The sequence below is a fragment of the Aulostomus chinensis genome, chromosome 12 (genome assembly GCF_037954235.1).
Source record: "Aulostomus chinensis isolate RoL2024-O1b breed Wild chromosome 12, RoL_Achi_v1.0, whole genome shotgun sequence".
Lineage (NCBI taxonomy): Eukaryota > Metazoa > Chordata > Actinopteri > Syngnathiformes > Aulostomidae > Aulostomus > Aulostomus chinensis.
The window spans coordinates 1,097,203-1,115,976 of NC_141331.1; the positions used below are offsets into that span (position 1 = coordinate 1,097,203).

Sequence of the window (18,774 nt, forward strand, 5' to 3'; positions counted from 1 at the left end):
CATCAAACATCTGAAATATTTTCACAGGAAGACAAAAGGGAGATTCTGGTGCAGAAATACTCGGCGGAGGATGGGTGGCGTGTAGCGTGTGGTCAGCGTGTTTGCTGAAGAGCAGAAAGTGTCACCTTGGAGTCCAGCCTCTGGATGTAGGACCACAGATACTCCAGGTTGGCCCCGAAAGGGTGGACGTGGAGGAAGGTCGATATAATGCCTAGGAGGCGGGGAAAGGCCATCAGACAACAATGTCAAATAGAAGGTTATGTGTATAAATAACAGTTCCTATGGAAACCTCGGGGTTCCGACCTCACACGCCTGTAGAGATCATGTGACAGGAGGAACTCGCATGTCTCAGCACAACCATGTGATTGTGTTTACGTGAACACACCAAATTCATTTCCTGTTCCGGTCAATTTCAGACCCTGATATCTGTGGTGGAATGACAGCTGATGGTCTTGTGTGTTTGCGTGGCGCCGCTTGATGAGGAGCTGACATGTTTGGGATCGACGCCACGGACGCGTCGGTCTTCACCGGCTCCAAACGTCTCCGTCAGCAGGATGAGAAACACCCCCACGATCAGACTCCTCGGCTAAACATGCGATGCCTACTTCCTCAGTTTGTGGTCACATGATTATTCAGGATCAGCCAACAGAGAGCAGCAACGCCTTGATAGACGCTGGTCGCAGCTCTGGAGTCGATTACTCCTGAGGTGATCGAGTGGATCCCCAAAGGATCCCGCACAGCTGATATTCATTTCCTTGATTTATGTGGCAAAACGCCGGCAATTACAGATAAGCTGGATTCAATTCCTTCCACCAGACCTGCTCACTTGGAAAAGAGCCAGTGTGTGTGTGTGTGTGTGTGTGTGTGTGTGTGTGTGTGTGTGTGTGTGTGTGTGTGTGTGTGTTTTCATCTTCTGATTAAATGAACACAGCAGCAGGTTTGGAGGCTGCAGTCGGACTCCCCCTCCCTCCCCCCTCCCTCCCCCCTCCCTCTCCTTCACAGGAGGATTTTCTGGGCGCCACTAAGAGAGATAAATGTGCTGCTGCTGCTCCTCTGTAGCTTCCCTCCAAACACACATCGCTCTGTGCTCCTCTCAATACTCCTGCATGTAGAACATGAGGAATTACACAGACTAGAGGAACAAACGCTGCTGAAATGAATTCTGTCCAGCTGCTGTGTGGCCTCGCACAGCCCAGACGCTGCTGGGGGGCTGGGAGGAAGAGAGGAGGCCAGGGAGGAAGGAAGGAGGGACCCGGGAGGAGGGGAGGAGAGGAGGCACGCAAGGTTGGTGAGTGAGGCTGGTGGTGCCACCTCTGTGGGGGAGGTCCGGTCTGCTTCACCGGCATGAGCTGACATGGCTCATCAGGTTCCCCTCTGCATGTGTGTGTGTGTGTGTGAGAGTGAGAAAGAGAGATATGAACTCATCTGATCTGTTCAGTGACAGTTCCATTAGTCTGGAACCTTGTTTGGACACCCTACCAAAGGCAGCCACCTCGTTCTGACTCGGGTCCAGCTGGTCTAGGACCTGCCCTCTGAAAAATGACCTGATGCCAGCAAGTCGTGCTTCATATTTACCCAGAAGCAGTGCCTCCTTTTCAGAGGCGACCCCTCCTCTGGCAATGACCTCGCTCCTCCTCTCCCGACTGTGGTACATGGATGGAAGGCAGCCGTTGATCCCCTGTTGATACACACGAACAAAAGACACATCCACTAAACTCTTAAAGCTCATCTACCATGACGTGTACATACATGTGTGTTTGTGCACGCTAGCGCTCAATGAGTTGGTCCAGAGCTGCTGCCTTGCTCACTGTGACCGAAACAGTGCACCTCAATTCAGGTGAGCTCAACGTGAACTTGTTTCATCTGAACAAGAATCCTGCTTCATTGCAAAGGTGGAGCTTAACACCTTCATCATTGTGACCACAGAGAACTGGTCAGCACAAGGACATCGGCAGCACACCAGCATCATCAGGCCAACGCCAGCATCATCAGGCTAACGCCAGCATCATCAGGCTAACGCCAGCATCATCAGGCTAACGCCAGCATCATCAGGCTAACGCCAGCATCATCAGGCTAACATCAGCATCATCAGGCTAACATCAGCATCATCAGGCTAACGTCAGCATCACCAGGCTAACATCAGCATCATCAGATTAACATCAGCATCATCAGGCTAACGCCAGCATCATCAGATTAACATCAGCATCATCAGGCTAACGCCAGCATCATCAGGCTAACGTCAGCATCATCAGGCTAACGCCAGCATCATCAGGCTAACGTCAGCATCATCAGGCTAACGCCAGCATCATCAGGCTAACGCCAGCATCATCAGGCTAAAGTCAGCATCATCAGGCTAACATCAGCATCACCAGGCTAACGCCAGCATCATCAGGCTAACGCCAGCATCATCAGGCTAACGCCAGCATCATCAGGCTAACGCCAGCATCATCAGGCTAACATCAGCATCATCAGGCTAACATCAGCATCATCAGGCTAACGTCAGCATCACCAGGCTAACATCAGCATCATCAGATTAACATCAGCATCATCAGGCTAACGCCAGCATCATCAGGCTAACGTCAGCATCATCAGGCTAACGCCAGCATCATCAGGCTAACGTCAGCATCATCAGGCTAACGCCAGCATCATCAGGCTAACGCCAGCATCATCAGGCTAAAGTCAGCATCATCAGGCTAACATCAGCATCACCAGGCTAACGCCAGCATCATCAGGCTAACGCCAGCATCATCAGGCTAACGCCAGCATCATCAGGCTAACGCCAGCATCATCAGGCTAACATCAGCATCATCAGGCTAACATCAGCATCATCAGGCTAACGTCAGCATCACCAGGCTAACATCAGCATCATCAGATTAACATCAGCATCACCAGGCTAACATCAGCATCATCAGATTAACATCAGCATCACCAGGCTAACGTCAGCATCATCAGGCTAACGCCAGCATCATCAGATTAACATCAGCATCATCAGGCTAACGCCAGCATCATCAGATTAACATCAGCATCATCAGGCTAACGCCAGCATCATCAGGCTAACGTCAGCATCATCAGGCTAACGCCAGCATCACCAGGCTAACGTCAGCATCATCAGGCTAACGCCAGCATCATCAGGCTAACGCCAGCATCATCAGGCTAAAGTCAGCATCATCAGGCTAACTTCAGCATCACCAGGCTAACGCCAGCATCATCAGGCTAACGCCAGCATCATCAGGCTAACGCCAGCATCATCAGGCTAACGCCAGCATCATCAGGCTAACATCAGCATCATCAGGCTAACATCAGCATCATCAGGCTAACGTCAGCATCATCAGGCTAACGTCAGCATCATCAGGCTAACGCCAGCATCATCAGGCTAACGCCAGCATCATCAGGCTAACGCCAGCATCATCAGGCTAACATCATCATCATCAGGCTAACGTCAGCATCATCAGGCTAACGTCAGCATCATCAGGCTAACGCCAGCATCATCAGGCTAACATCAGCATCACCAGGCTAACATCAGCATCACCAGGCTAACATCAGCATCACCAGGCTAACGTCAGCATCATCAGGCTAACGCCAGCATCATCAGGCTAACATCAGCATCATCAGGCTAACATCAGCATCACCAGGCTAACATCAGCATCACCAGGCTAATATCAGCATCATCAGGCTAACATCAGCATCACCAGGCTAACATCAGCATCACCAGGATCAGCATCATCAGGCTAACATCAGCATCACCAGGCTAACATCAGCATCACCAGGTTAACGTCAGCATCATCAGGCTAACGTCAGCATCATCAGGCTAATATCAGCATCATCAGATTAACATCAGCATCATCAGGCTAACGCCAGCATCATCAGGCTAACATCAGCATCATCAGGCTAACATCAGCATCATCAGGCTAACGTCAGCATCACCAGGCTAACGTCAGCATCATCAGATTAACATCAGCATCATCAGGCTAACGCCAGCATCACCAGGCTAACATCAGCATCACCAGGCTAACGTCAGCATCATCAGGCTAACGTCAGCATCATCAGGCTAACGCCAGCATCATCAGGCTAACATCAGCATCATCAGATTAACATCAGCATCATCAGGCTAACGCCAGCATCATCAGTCTAACATCAGCATCATCAGGCTAACGTCAGCATCATCAGGCTAACGTCAGCATCATCAGGCTAACGCCAGCATCATCAGGCTAACGTCAGCATCATCAGGCTAACGTCAGCATCATCAGGCTAACGTCAGCATCATCAGGCTAACGTCAGCATCATCAGGCTAACGCCAGCATCATCAGGCTAACATCAGCATCATCAGGCTAACATCAGCATCATCAGGCTAACGCCAGCATCATCAGGCTAACGTCAGCATCATCAGGCTAACGCCAGCATCATCAGGCTAACATCAGCATCATCAGGCTAATGCCAGCATCATCAGGCTAACGTCAGCATCATCAGGCTAACATCAGCATCATCAGGCTAACATCAGCATCATCAGGCTAACATCAGCATCATCAGGCTAACGCCAGCACAGGAGGGGGGGGGGGGGGGTAAAAGGTTTGGTTGCTCAGCGGAATAGAGGAATGAGGGGGGCCAGAGGAATGTGGGGGACTAGAGGAATGAAGGGGACTAGAGGATTGTTGGGGACCAGAGGAATGAGGGGGACGAGAGGATTGTGGGGGACCAGAGGATTGTGGGGGACTAGAGGATTGTGGGGGTCAAGAGGATTGTGGGGGACTAGAGGATTGTGGGGGACTAGAGGATTGTGGGGGACCAGAGGATTGAGGAGGACTAGAGGATTGTGGGGGACCCGAGGATTGTGGGGGACTAGAGGATTGTGGGGGTCAAGAGGATTGTGGGGGACTAGAGGATTGTGGGGGACTAGAGGATTGTGGGGGACCAGAGGATTGAGGAGGACTAGAGGATTGTGGGGGACCCGAGGATTGAGGAGGACTAGAGGATTGTGGGGGACCAGATATCTGCTGGTGGCTGACATCAGGATGGTTTGGAATCGTACACCCTCAAGTACCCCTGGAGGTCCCCTGGCCCCATTTTTAGACACCTGCTCTTGCCGGGTCGGGTTTACCTTTCCAGGGAGGTCTCCGTTGGTTCCGTCCGTAGCTTCGCCGCCACCCTTCAGCAGCTGAATCGACACAGACAAGCAACGTTTGGTGAGCTGGAGAACTGAAGCGCAGCATTCTTGTTGTTGCGTTGTAGGAAAGGGTTTACAGAGGGGGAATGTTTACACTGGGAAACTTCGGCGTGACTGAAGTTTCCCACCCCAGGATTGGAAATCTCACTCTTGTGGCGTGAGTGTGAGTGAAGCTGTGAGAGGAGGAGCTGTGGCCTGCTGGCTACACTCCTGACGGCGCTCTAGAAATTGTTCAAAGAGCTGATAGGTCACACATGCAGTACTTGACTCTGGCTCCAGAAGATGCTGATGGTTACCTTGTCTCGCAAGGAGAGAACCTCCCCCTCCAGGTAGCGATGCTCCTCTCTAGCCTGCTCGAGCTCCGCCTCCTTAGAGGCCAGTTGCTCCTGCAGGCTCAGGAGTTGCTGCAGAGAACAGACATTGATGCGTCAGACCAAACCCCCCATCTTTGACATCTGGCAGCCTTCCTGAAGTACAAAAGTGTTAGTTAGTGTGTGGTCGGCCTGCCTGTGACCTCGGATGTCACCTTCATCGTGAAGAATTACCTTTATTTTACGTTCTACATTCTCAAACTGACTCGGTCATGGGCGTATCACAGCCAGACCGCCATGTTTGTAGTTTCCTGTAGTCGTGGGACAAGTTTTTACGGTCGTCTGTAATTTGATCAGAACATAAATAGAAGTCTGAAGCTCCCCAGAACAAACGAGAGGCGGCACGTGTGTGTGTGTGTGTGTGTGTGTGTGTGTGTGTGTGTGTGGTTGTCTCTAATGTGCTTGGTTTTATCAGCTCTGTCACTTCAGATTGAGGAGGACAGGAAGTCGTATCAAATCAAGCCATCTCTTGGTGTCAGGCTCTGCCAAAGCACAAGTGATTGTGGGACAGTGCTGAGTCAGCGGCGCAACTCGCGTTCTTCTTCCTGCTCGGGGAGAATCTCAGGGTTGAAACCCTCAGAACTCTGCAGCAGCTCCACTGAAGTGTTCTGAGGTCGGAGCGGCTCGCCGGAGCGTTAGCGTGATGTCAAGGGCTGTCCTTCATTCCACATGTGCAGATAAATCAAACTAAACTGGTGCGAGGGGAGGAGCCGGCCCAGTCTGCGCGACACGCAGGACAACGTAGTAAAGCTACTTCAAGAGCTGAAGGATTCCATTATACCTGCTTAAACCAGGGCAGGGACGGAATCTTCACACGGGCCCTCCCGTGACCCCCAGGGAAAGTTGGTTTCCCCCTCCCGAGTGTGCAAACGCCTCTGTGATCACAGCGGCGTTGGTTGTGATGCGGTGTGTGCTTGCGTGCAGGGAGGCAGCGGATGATCACACCCCTGGGAGGAGCCCACCTGCTGCATGTTGAGCATGCTCTGTTGCAGCAGCTGGATCTGGGCCTCAGGTGCGTACACGTGGGGCGGTTGGTGTGTGTGACCGTCGTCCTGACGACCGGCTTTGGTTGCCTCCTTCCTCAGAAGATCCACCTCATTCCTGTAGGCGTCCAGCTGCCACCGCAATGAGTCGTTCTCCTCCCGAAGAGACGCCTGCGTCTGATCACAAAGTCCTGGAGCAGATGAAGAGAGGAGGAGAGGAGGTGAAGAGAGGAGGACAGGAGAGGAGGAGAGGAGGTGAAGAGAGGAGGAGAGGAGGTGAAGAGAGGAGGACAGGAGAGGAGGAGAGGAGGTGAAGAGAGGAGGAGAGGAGGTGAAGAGAGGAGGACAGGAGAGGAGGAGAGGAGGTGAAGAGAGGAGGAGAGGAGGTGAAGGGAGGAGGACAGGAGAGGAGGAGAGGAGGTGAAGAGAGGAGGAGAGGAGGTGAAGAGAGGAGGACAGGAGAGGAGGAGAGGAGGTGAAGAGAGGAGGACAGGAGATGAGGAGAGGAGGTGAAGAGAGGAGGAGAGGAGGTGAAGAGAGGAGGACAGGAGAGGAGGAGAGGAGGTGAAGAGAGGAGGACAGGAGAGGAGGTGAAGAGAGGAAGACAGGAGAGGAGGAGAGGAGGTGAAGAGAGGAGGACAGGAGAGGAGGAGAGGAGGTGAAGAGAGGAGGTGAAGAGAGGAGGACAGGAGAGGAGGACAGGAGAGGAGGAGAGGAGGTGATGGGAGGAGGACAGGAGAGGAGGAGAGGAGGTGAAGAGAGGAGGACAGGAGAGGAGGAGAGGAGGTGAAGAGAGGAGGAGAGGAGGTGAAGAGAGGAGGAAAGGAGAGGAGGTGAAGAGAGGAGGAGAGGAGAGGAGGTGAAGAGAGGAGGAGAGGAGGTGAAGGGAGGAGGACAGGAGGTGAAGAGAGGAGGACAGGAGAGGAGGAGAGGAGGTGAAGAGAGGAGGAGAGGAGGTGAAGGGAGGAGGACAGGAGAGGAGGAGAGGAGGTGAAGAGAGGAGGAGAGGAGGTGAAGGGAGGAGGACAGAAGAGGAGGAGAGAGGAGGAGAGGAGGTGAAGGGAGGAGGACAGGAGAGGAGGAGAGAGGAGGAGAGGAGGTGAAGGGAGGAAGACAGGAGAGGAGGAGAGAGGAGGAGAGGAGAGGAGGAGAGAGGAGGAGAGGAGGTGAAGGGAGGAAGACAGGAGAGGAGGAGAGAGGAGGAGAGGAGGCGAAGAGAGGAGGAGAGAGGAGGCGAAGAAAGGAGGAGAGAGGAGGAGAGGAGAGGAGGAGGAGAGGAGAGGAGGAGGAGAGGAGAGAGGAGGTGAAGGGAGGAGGAGAGGAGGAGAGGAGGAGACCGTCTTCAGCCTCTATCATCTTAGCAAAGCCGTGATGCATCAGCGTTGACCAGGAGCCGTGAGATGGTGGCGCCGCCAGGTGGACGGAGGTCGTACCGTTCTCCTCAGTTCGTATCTTCTTGCAGGGGTTTTCATCAGAGTCGTCATCTGACATCTCCATCTCCTCTTCTCGCCGGATGCCCATGATCTCCTCGCTGTGGGCGTTCCTCAGCTCCTGAAACATCATAACAAGCAGGCGCGGAGCCACCTCAGGTTATCTGACTGTTCTGACAGTAGCACAGCCTCTGCTACAGCCAATCACAGCTCTCCATTTCTGATGTGGGCTCATTCAAGATGACTGCTGTGGTTTAGTGGGTGGAGCCACAGTGATGACCGCCGTTACCAACTACTTGAGTAGAATGACATCCGCTTGGGGGGAAAAACATTCAACGCCACCAAATCACATCACGTGCTTCAATGTATATATGACATCATCGGCTCTAAACAGGCAGCGACTTCAACAGGTGATGACATCAGGGGACTTCTATTCAGCACCGTGGAGCGTCTGGAGGAGGGGTGCCCGGAGTGCTGGTCCGGCTACACCTGGACAGGTAGGACGCATGTGAGCAGGTCAGTCTGAGCGACACCGTATGTGGTGGCTGTTACTGCTGCACGTGTTTGCTTCAGTCGGGCCCAAACGGGTCGGGTCTTCCTGTTCTGTCGGTCTCACTGTGGCGTTCACCCGCAGGCGTGATCTTAGTTTCTTGTGCCCTCGTCACTCCTCCCTTATCTGGGTACATTTCCATGCTTCATGTGTCCGACTTTCTTAACTCGCTGTCTGACGGGCCGAAACACGCCGCTGCTGTCCGTGTTCAGCTGCACGATGCTGAAGCCCACCTCTTCCAAACGTGCTGGCCAAGAAAGCACACCGGGCCTGAATGTGAGACCAACTGCTCATACGTGTTCACCGACCTAGAATCTAGAGCTGAGCGGGCGAGTGGGTGCACCCCAACACGCAATACACACCTGCTTCCAGGAGGGGGAGCTACATCTCAAATGAGCCATTTATACGGTGCTTTGATAGTCTCACTACAACTCAAGGGGCTTTACAACACACACACACACACACACACACACACACACACACACACACACACACACACACACACACGGGCTCAGTGTCCTGCTAAGGACCTGGTGATGGGACCAGGAACCCTCAGTCTAACAATCAGTCCATCCTCCTGTGCTTTTCCCCTCCTCCCTCCTCTGCGTGGGTGAGACGGTGTGCCGACACCCGCGGTATCACTTCCTGCTTCCTGGTTCCTGCTGGTGTCCACGTCTCCCTCCCTTGTCGACAGGAAGCTCAGCGGCTCTTTCAGACATTGTCAGATGTAACTTTTAAAATTGCTGCCTCTTCTTACCTCTTTCACAAGTAAAGTTTGAGAATGAAAATGAGAGCAATCATCGACCGTGACTTCCTCGCCTCGGACGGACTGATGGACCAGCACCAGGCTCCGCTTCCCCAGCTCCCCGCTGAGGACGCCCCCAAACACAACACCCTCATGTTAATACTTGTTTTCTGGATCTTTGTTTACGAGGATGAATAATTGATCAGACTGAACCCTGGAAGCCTCTGTTGCCATAGCAGCACCCCACACGTTAGAGGAGCTCTCAGATCGTTTCATCAGGACTGGAGGGGAGAAGAAAGTGCAGTCTCAGACAGAACAACACGAGCGTTGAGCAGTCAACTCCCTCAGGGCCGTCTGTCAGTTTTCTCCCAGGACTCTCAAACGACAGCAGAGAAGAAAAGTGGGAGGAGAAACAGAAGAAAGGTACCAACCTCACATTGCTTGCGCCAAATGTCTATGTTCTTGCGCTGTGCTTTTGAGAAATGGTCCCATGCCTTTTGCCTGGTGGCGGCGGTGAAAACGGCGGAGATCTGCTCGACTTTGGGGTGAACAGGGAGGAGGAGGAGGAGGGGGGAGGTGGAGGAGGAGGGGGTGGAAGGGTGGGGGGTCAAGACAAAACAAGCCATTTATGTAGCGTTGTAGCACTGACCGAGGCTCAAACAGCAGACAGAGCAGAGACCGGGACCACAGCTGGACCGCCCCCCACAGCTGCATTAGAGGTCTGCACGCCACCATTTGCAAATATTTGTTTTTTCCAGCTTCGATGAAACTCATGAACCTCTTTGTTGGAGCAGTTTGGAAACGTTTGGTGTAAAACAACAGCTTCACCGCCTCCTAAAAGGCCTGAAACGTCTGTGGACTCAATTTTTAGACACTCGAAGATAAAGTCAGAATTCTGGAACTCAGGTTAACCTGAGCCTTGCAGAACCGCCGTATGGACTCCGCCCCTGAGGTCAGAGGTCACGGAGCTCTTTGACGGGTTATTTCGCTGCGTTTCCACCAACCAAGATTGATGCACTTTGAAGCTGATGGATCAAATGTCTAAATTTCTCAAATCTAAATTTACGCTCACTGAAGGTTTTTGCCTTTTTTAAAAACTGCAGTTTTTGTGTATCTTTTACATTCCTCAGCTCCAATGTAGCAAATCTGTACTTCAGTGCTAGCTGGTACTCAAGGACCATCACTACTTGTCCAGCAACCTGATTGGTCCACTGAAGTACATCCTGAGCTCTGATTGGTGCGTCGCTGCTTGGAGCCTCCTGGCCATTCCAGAGGAGATGCTGGAAACCTGGCAAGGATTTTTAGGGCCGACAACAAGCAAAAGAAAGAGTCAAATAATGTCAGTTCTGAGGTCATGATGTCACGTTCTGCGGCAGATGGCGACTCCAACCAAGAGAGTGCTTGGCTCCACTCAGCGAACAGACTGAGGCAAAAACATCACATGACAGCAGGCGGCGAGCGGCCGTGTGGTGACCAGGTCTCTCTCCTGATCAGCGCTGTGTACTTACGTCATCACCTGCTGCTTCACGTCCTCCCGCACCACCAAGGCAGCGTTTCCCCATAGCGCAGACGAGTTGTCACACTACATGTTTACGTTCATGAGTGGGCTCAGGTTCTATCAGAACATGGCCTGTCTATCCAAGAATAAGGTCAGGCTCGCCATCTGAGAGGCGCTGACAGTGTATCACCGTCACATGATAATTTAAGTGAGATCAAAGAAGTTGGCCTGGTCGCTCGTCTCAGGTCAACTGGAACATGACAGAAAGAGGGAAGAGCTGCCGGACGCGTCGGGTTCCGTTCCAGTTGGAACACAGAGAACGTGAGGGAACTGGCCTACAGAGTTCCCATCATGTCCGCCAATTGCTGCCCCGCTGGGGCCACATCAGGCTGGACTTAGGGCAGAAACCAGTGGTCCGGGGTCCGCTGATAATTTGTGTTTTGATAAAGACTGACATCGTGTGACAAGAGTCTTAGAACGCTTTTCTTTCAAATGTTTCTAAAACGAAAGAACGTTGACATGTTGTCTCTGAAACTGAAACATTTCAAACACCAGAAACTGGTTTTAATGATCAAAATTCAAATCTTTCTGCAGTGGTAAATTCTTCAAAGAAGGGATTCTTCACCCGCATGTTTTTCTCTTGTTGAACTTGTCATGTTGCTGGCTAACCTGCTGCTTCCGCTTCAAAATGGTGGCGCGTGAGGAAACATGGAGGAAGCGACTTCTGCGCTGTAAGTGGTTACCTGAGTACCTGCCGTGGCCTCCATCATGGCCGCCGTCTGTCACTGATGTGTCTGAAACAGGAAGATTGACTTACACTGAGTCAAGATGGCGAGCAGGGCGCTCTTGAAGGCCTCCTTGGCGCGCTCCATCTCCTCCTCGTGCTGGGCCTTCTCGCTCATCAGCCGCCGAACGTGGCTGTTGGCTGACTGGATCATGGAGTAAAAGTGGTTAGCGGTGCGGCGGTTTACTTCGCCGCGGTCGATCCAGGTGAAGAGCACGGCCGTGGCCTCGCTGAATTTATGATCATCTGTTGGAAAGTAGCGAGGCATGAGCATCCGCTACACTGAATTCCAATTAATCAATAAAACACATTGGTGTTTGATGATGCACGCGCAGGAGAACAAGCAGCCTACAACCAGGTTTGGTTCCTTTAAACTCTCACATCATGTCCTCCGGATGGCACGTCGTCCTCGTAACTGCTTCATGCAACATCACGCCAAACGCCGAGAGGAAAGAACAATCTTCAAATCCATTTCATGGGACCTTTGACGTTCATTCAGGCTAAACCAACAGCGCAGCAGCAAGCGCTCCTTCCCTAGCGATGAACCTCTCGGGGCGTCGCTGAATCACGTCACAGCTGATGAATACAAAAGGCCATTTTGATTTTTCAGCTTTTCAACCGAAACCACGAGCTGCCGTCAGTGTGAGCGCCGAGTCTCGGCGGGCCTCCGTTGAGTGTGTTCTCCCCCATTTAAATAATAATTGAACAGTGCCATGGAGCCACAGACGCCGGCAGAAAGGAGTGAATTAGAGAGCCTTTAATGAGCTCAATACTGAGCAACACAACCTGTAAGAAGACACTTTCCGCCGCACTGATAAAGCCTCATTCACACACAGCGGCAGATTACAGTCACATTACAGCGAACACAATGAGGCGCAGCTGAACAGGCGACGGAGGGAAGAATGGAAATTTATTTCCCCTGACGTTAGCCGAGAAGAATGAGTTCTAAAAGGTTACATGCTTGTTTATGTTGGTATTAGTGGATGGAGGAGAGGCGGCGCAGATTAGACGTAAGCGACACAGGCTGAGACTCCACCAGGTAGTCGAGTTGGGGGAGGAGCTGAAAGAGTCGACCCACACACCCGATAACAGCACTGAGAACACCGGCTACATGAATGTGTTCCACCTCTGTGACCACAACAACCATTTTAACCTGTTTGGAGCAGATTCTAACTACTTTGAAAACCACGAATGATGAGCCGAGTGATTTCCAACGGTGAAAATACATCTAAATGTCTTCCCAACAAGCCTCATCCTCCAACATCACCCCAGGATGGCGACTGGAACGCCCTCACCGTCTCTCTGAACTGACTGATCAGTGTGTTCTTACACAAATCGTGATCTTGTTTGTCGACCGTACACCGGGAGAATAAATTGCGAGCACAACGTTAGCTTTCATGCTTATATCTGAGCTCCACCTGTACGAGCCAAGCAGGCTTGGCACCTGTGGTGCGTCCTACGTACTGGAGGAGTGGCCTATGTTGCCACTGCATAAGAACCTTATGAGGCAGTTTTATTTCCAGGGACCCGTCAAACCTCAGGACAGCGAACATGAGCAGGCCACAGGAGTCCACACGGAGCGTTTTAGTGAGGTAAAGTGCTCGTTAATCAGCTAAACTCTTGATGAGCGAGTCGATTCCTGAACCTCCTGAAGTCTGACTGCAGGGACAATCAATGCTGTCAATCAAAGACAGCCACGCCCCTCTGTCCACTCACCTCTCAGCCTCTCGGCTAACATGGCTGCCTCGTGTTCAGAGAAGTGTACCATGGGAGGAGGAGACGGTGGCCGTAGGCGGTCCTCCTGGACTTTGCGGCGATGTCTCTCCTCTCGGGCCAGAAGTCGTTGTTTACACTCCCACTCGTACAGGTCGTCTCTGGCTTGAGCGAAGTCAACGTGGATCCGCCCCGAGTCCTTTTTATCGGTGCTTGATCCGATACGCATCCGGTAGCCTGAAGGGAGGGAAGGGGACAGCAGGCCCTTATGTGATGCTGCTGTCACATGGTTGATCGCCATATTCGTTGCAGCAGCATGTCCTTGGACCAAACTGAGATCAAGTGTTGTGGTCTCACCTGACAGGTAGATGGCTTTGTCCACCATGAACTCTTCACTGAAGCGGATGTGGCAGAAGTTCTTCTTGCTCTTTCGGATGGCGATAATCTCCCCGCAGTGGTCAAACACCTCCCTGATGATGTCCTCTGTGGCGTTCTCTGGTAAACCTCCCACAAACACCGTCTTACAGCCAGGGGGTCGTTCCCGCGTTGATGGAGGGGGCAGGTCTGACCGCAATGATAATATCATCAATGTGGTTGCCATGGTGACATAACACACATCTCTCTTGGCAACAGATTTTCAAAATGTGAAAAACGTTGTAAGTTTCAGATCTGCAGAAAATTCATTCAACTCCAGGTCACATATGATGTCACCTGTGTTGTCACCTGAGAAAGGTGAGCTCTACCTGCTAATAATAAGAGGATGAAAGGCTTGAACCTAACTGCTTTAACTGCAGTCACACCCCGTCAAACAAACTGTAGCTCCAGAAAGAGGAACTTTTTAAAGTTGTTTCCTCGTCGTTCTGTAACGACTCAATGAACCCTGCGTTCATATTTTGTAAAAACCCGCATGGTGATGTTGTAACGTCGGCGTCCTGGCAATCGGTCTGTTGGATTACAGAATAATGAAGTTCTAAAGTTATTATCATCTGAGATGAATTTGCATTTGAATGAAATCGCAACTTCATTACTTACATAAACATATAACCTGCAAAGATAAGTGATTAAACATAATTATGAATTTCAATGACATTCATTTAGGAAGAGCAATGCAACAACAGAGTCATGATTTATTCATTATCATACTTTTATCAAATTTTTCTGGATGAACAAACAAAAGTAAACAACTTCAGCGTCTCTGTTTCAAATGAGGTTACTATTCTTGCTGTAATTCTGAAGCTCTGGTCAGCTACATGGTGGTTACCGCCACATCAACAGTCACATGACCAACCTTGCGCTTCCTGGTGTGACGGTTGAACACTGCCTGACGTGTGCTGTTTTGTACTGAAAGATCTCCGGAGGTAGTAAAAGAAATCAGCTGAAATATTTACATTTCCTGCCTGACATCTGTCTCGCCAGATGTTATGACAGAAGCGGTTTCTCTCTAAATGTATTTGCTGGAGCAGTCGAGGAGTTTTCTGCGTGGGAAGATGTGCAAACACAACCTGCTGCCACGGCAAATCAAAGGCGCCCAGATTGTTTCTGCTCCGGTTGCTGTTGGAAACGCAGCATCAACATTCAAGACATTCAGAAACTGTCTGCCTGCATCAGGAATGTGTGAGGACAAGTGGATATGACGTTGGGGGCGGGGCCCTGATTCATCGTGATGGAAGGATGCTCAGTTGTGCACAAGGCACAAAATGCTCTTTTTGAGTATGTGAGGGCAACACGAGTGTGCTGCTCTGTTCTCACACCTCCTTCTAACAGCCAGTTCAACGCTCCATTATTGTTCCAAATATTATTGGACCTCCTGGAACCGTCACCTTATCATGGTGGAGGAGTTTGAGTGCCCTAGTGACCCGAGGAGCTATGCTGTCAGGGGCATTTTGCCCCTGTTAAGGTCACCCAAGGCAGACTGGTCCTAGGCAAAGGGGCAGACAAAGAACGGTTCAACAGACCCCTCATGGAGAAACAAACAAGTGCTGTGTGTACCCTGCCCGGAGGCGCACAGGGCCCGGCCGGGTCTAGGCCGAAAAGGTGGCACAAGCATGTCCTCCCTTGGACTCACCGCCCATAGGAGGAACCGGAGGGGTCCGGTGCAATGTGGCTTGGGTGGCAGTCCAAGGCGGGGGCCTCGGCTGTCTGAACCCCAGGCATGGAAGCTGGCTTTTGGGACATGGAACATTATCTCTCTGCCGGGGAAGGAGCTGAAGCTGGTGGAAGAGGTTGAGCGTTACCGGCTAGATATCGTCGGCCTTGCTCCAGGTGATAGGCGGAGGGTGGGGGGTGGGCTTTTTGGTTGCCCCTAGACTCTCTGCCTGTACGTGGGGTTTACCCTGGTGGATGAAAGGGTTGCTTCCCTGCGCCTTCGGGTTGGGGAATGGGTCCTGAAGGAAGGGTACTGGATGGTGCCCCGGCTGGGGACTCCATTGTCCTACTGGGAGACTTCAACGCTCATGTGGGCAATGACAGCGTGACCTGGAAGGGCATGATTGGGAGGAACGGCAGGCCCGACCTGAACCTGAGTGGTGTTCAGTTATTGGACTTCTGTGCAAGCCGCAGTTTGTCCATAACGACCACCATGTTCAAACATAAGGATGCCCACCGGTGCACATGGCACCAGGACATCCTAGGACGCAGGTCTATGATCGATTTTATAGCCGTATCATTTGACCTGCGACCGCATGTTCTGGACACTCAAGTGAAGAGAGGAGCTGAGCTGTCAACTGATCACCATCTGGTGGTGAGTTGGATCAGGTGGCAGTGGAAGACGCCGTGCAGGCCCAAACGAGTAGTGAGGGTTTATTGGGAACGCCTAGGTGAAGAACCAGTCAGAATGATCTTCAACTCCCACCTCTGGCAGAACTTTGACCACAACCCGGGGGTGGTGGGGGACATTGAGTCCAAATGGGCCATGTTCCACTCTGTCATTGTCGAGGCGGCTGCTGGGGCTAGTCGTGGCGGTAATCCTCAAACCCGCTTGTGGACACCAGAGGTGAGGGGAGCCGTCAGGGTGAAGAAGGAGGCTTACAGGACATGGCTGGCCTGTGGGTCTCCAGAGGCAGCGGACCGGTACCGGCAGGCCAAGCAGTGTGCAGCAATGGTGGTCACCAAGGCAAAAACCTGGGCGTGGTAGAAGTTCGGTAAGGCCATGGAGAACGACTACCGGTCGGCTCCGAAAAGGTTCTGGCAAACCGTCCGTCGCCTCAGGGGGGAAGGCGGCAACTTGCCCACACTGTTAACAGTGGGGACGGGAGGCTGTTTACGTCAACTGGGGAGATAGTTGGGCGGAGGAAGGAGTACTTTGAGGAACTCCTCAATCCCACCAACACGTACTCCATGGAGGAGACAGAGTTTGGGGAGTGCTTGGGGGGGGTCATCCAATCTCCGGGGCAGAAGTCGCCGAGGCAGCTAAGCAACTCCGCAGTGGTTGAGCCCCGGGGGTGGATGAGATCTGCCCTGGGTAACTCATGGGTCTGTATGTTGTGGGGCTGTCCTGGTTGACACGTCTCTTCAACATTGCGTGGACATCGAGGGCAGTGCCTTTGGAGTGGCAGACCGAGGTGGTGGTCCCCGTCTTTACGAAAGGGGACCAGAGGGTGTGTTCCAACTATCGGGGAATCACACTCTTCAGCCTCCCTGGTAAGGTCTACGCCAGGGTACTGGAGAGGAGGGTCAGGGCAATAGTCAAACCTCAGATTGAGGAGGAGCAGTGTGGTTTTCGTCCCAGCCGTGGAACCGTGTATCAGCTCTTCACCCTCACTAGTCTGCTGGAGGGGGCATGGGAGTTTGCCCAACTAGTCCACATGTGTTTTGTGGATCTGGAGAAGGCTTACGACCGTGTTCCCAGGAGCGCCCTGTGGGGGGTACTGCAGGAGTATGGGGTGGATGGCCCTTTACAAAGGGCTATTCGGTCATTCTACCGGAAGAGCGAGAGTCTGGTCCGCGTTGCCAGCAGTAAGTCAGACTTGTTCCCAGTGAGGGTTGGACTCTGCCAAGGCTGCCCTTTGCCACCAGTTCTGTTCATCACCTTTATGGACAGAATTCACCAGTTCTGTTCATCACCTTTATGGACAGAATTTCTAGATGCATCCGGGTGGTGGAGGGGGTTGAGTTCGATGGCGGGAGGGTGTTGTCTCTGCTGTTTGCAGATGACGTGGTCCTCTTCGCGTCATCGGGCCACGACCTCCAGCTCTTGCTGGGACAGTTTGCAGCCGAATGCGAAGCGGCTGGGATGAGAATTAGCACCTCCAAGTCTGAGGCCATGGTTTTCAGCCGGAAAAGGGTGGTTTGCCCACCCCAGGTCAGGGGGGAGGTCCTACCTCAGGTGGAGGAGTAAGTATCTCGGGGTCTTGTTCACGAGTGAGGGTAGGATGGAGCGGGAGATTGACAGGCGGATTGGGGCGGCATCCGCAGGGATGTGGGTGCTAAACCAGTCTGTTGTGGTGAAGAGGAAGCTTAGCCAGAAGGCAAGGCTCTCGATTTACAGGTCAATCTACGTTCCAACCCTCACCTGTGGTCATGAGCTCTGGGTAATGACCAAAAGAACGAGATCGCGAATACAAATGGCCGAAATGAGTTTCCTCCGAAGGGAGGCTGGGCTCTCCCTTAGAGAGGGGCTCAGAGTAGAGCTGCTGCTCCTCCATGTAGAGGAGTCAGTGGAGGTGGTTCAGGCATCTGGTGAGGATGCCCCCGCGACACCTCCCTCAGGAGGTGTTCCAGGCATGCCCAACCAGGAGGAGGCCCAGAGGCCGACCAAGAACACACTGGAGGGATTATATCTCTCGGCTGTCCTGGGAACGCCTCGGGATTCCCCCGGAAGAGCTGGTTGAAGTGGCTGGAGAGAGGACGGTCTGGGCTTCCTTGCTGAGGCTGCTGCCCCCACAACCCAGACCCACCGGATAAAGAGGAGGAAGAGGACAACGACGACAAACCTGTGACATCGTGACAGTTAGACGAGTCACTTGGCTGTGTCTGCCACAGCGTGAGCCCACAGGAGAATGGATGTTGGACCCCAGTGCATCAGGTAACGGGCACTGTGCTTACTGCTCACTGTTCCTGGAACAGTTCTTCCATTACAGAGGAAGAAGTAGCAGAACTTAGGCAATTCTAGTGCTAGCATGTTGTTGGTAGCTAAGCTAGTGCCCCTCCCGCCACCACAGGGAACTCTGGTCTCTCCATCCTGGCTCACACCTGGTTCTGTTGCCCAAGCAGCTCGAAGGACCTCCCTGGTTCTTGGGGGTTTGAGTGCTCAGTGTTTAGTATAACATGTACGTCTGTTCATCGCAGTGAATACCGACTAATATCAAAGGTTTAACCGTGACTGTTGTGATTGCCGTTGTGTCAGATGTGTGTTTTAGTGTTTCCTGCTGCCGTGTGTGTTGGAAGGAGTTCTAGCAACAGATCCCTCCTGGATTCACGGGACCAAACATGGCTCAACCATCTCTCTTCCTCAGCTGGCACTTCATCACGTGGTCTACATGTGTCATACGTGTGTGGCCCTGATTAACTCTGCCTCCTAGTTCCTCTCCGCTGCATTCAG

At 52.4% G+C, this 18,774-nt stretch overlaps 2 protein-coding genes across 10 annotated transcripts in view; both read right to left on the bottom strand.

The window, feature by feature from the left end:
- The window catches only part of LOC147251651 (uncharacterized), a 151,193-nt gene that overhangs the window by 12,734 nt on the left and 119,685 nt on the right, over positions 1 to 18,774 (bottom strand). The window lies entirely within an intron of this gene.
- enox1 (ecto-NOX disulfide-thiol exchanger 1) overlaps positions 1 to 18,774 on the bottom strand; it is a 66,024-nt gene that overhangs the window by 1,247 nt on the left and 46,003 nt on the right. For all 9 annotated transcript variants that reach the window (XM_086219503.1, XM_086219502.1, XM_086219501.1 and 6 more), the window contains 10 exons: positions 13,593 to 13,799; positions 13,239 to 13,472; positions 11,556 to 11,768; positions 9,672 to 9,778; positions 7,949 to 8,066; positions 6,495 to 6,706; positions 5,458 to 5,565; positions 5,096 to 5,152; positions 1,576 to 1,678; positions 126 to 211 (listed from right to left, as the gene is read on the bottom strand). In XM_086219503.1, the coding sequence (XP_086075629.1) occupies positions 126 to 211; positions 1,576 to 1,678; positions 5,096 to 5,152; positions 5,458 to 5,565; positions 6,495 to 6,706; positions 7,949 to 8,066; positions 9,672 to 9,778; positions 11,556 to 11,768; positions 13,239 to 13,472; positions 13,593 to 13,799 (1,445 nt within the window). The remainder of the gene's footprint in view (positions 1 to 125; positions 212 to 1,575; positions 1,679 to 5,095; positions 5,153 to 5,457; positions 5,566 to 6,494; positions 6,707 to 7,948; positions 8,067 to 9,671; positions 9,779 to 11,555; positions 11,769 to 13,238; positions 13,473 to 13,592; positions 13,800 to 18,774) is intronic.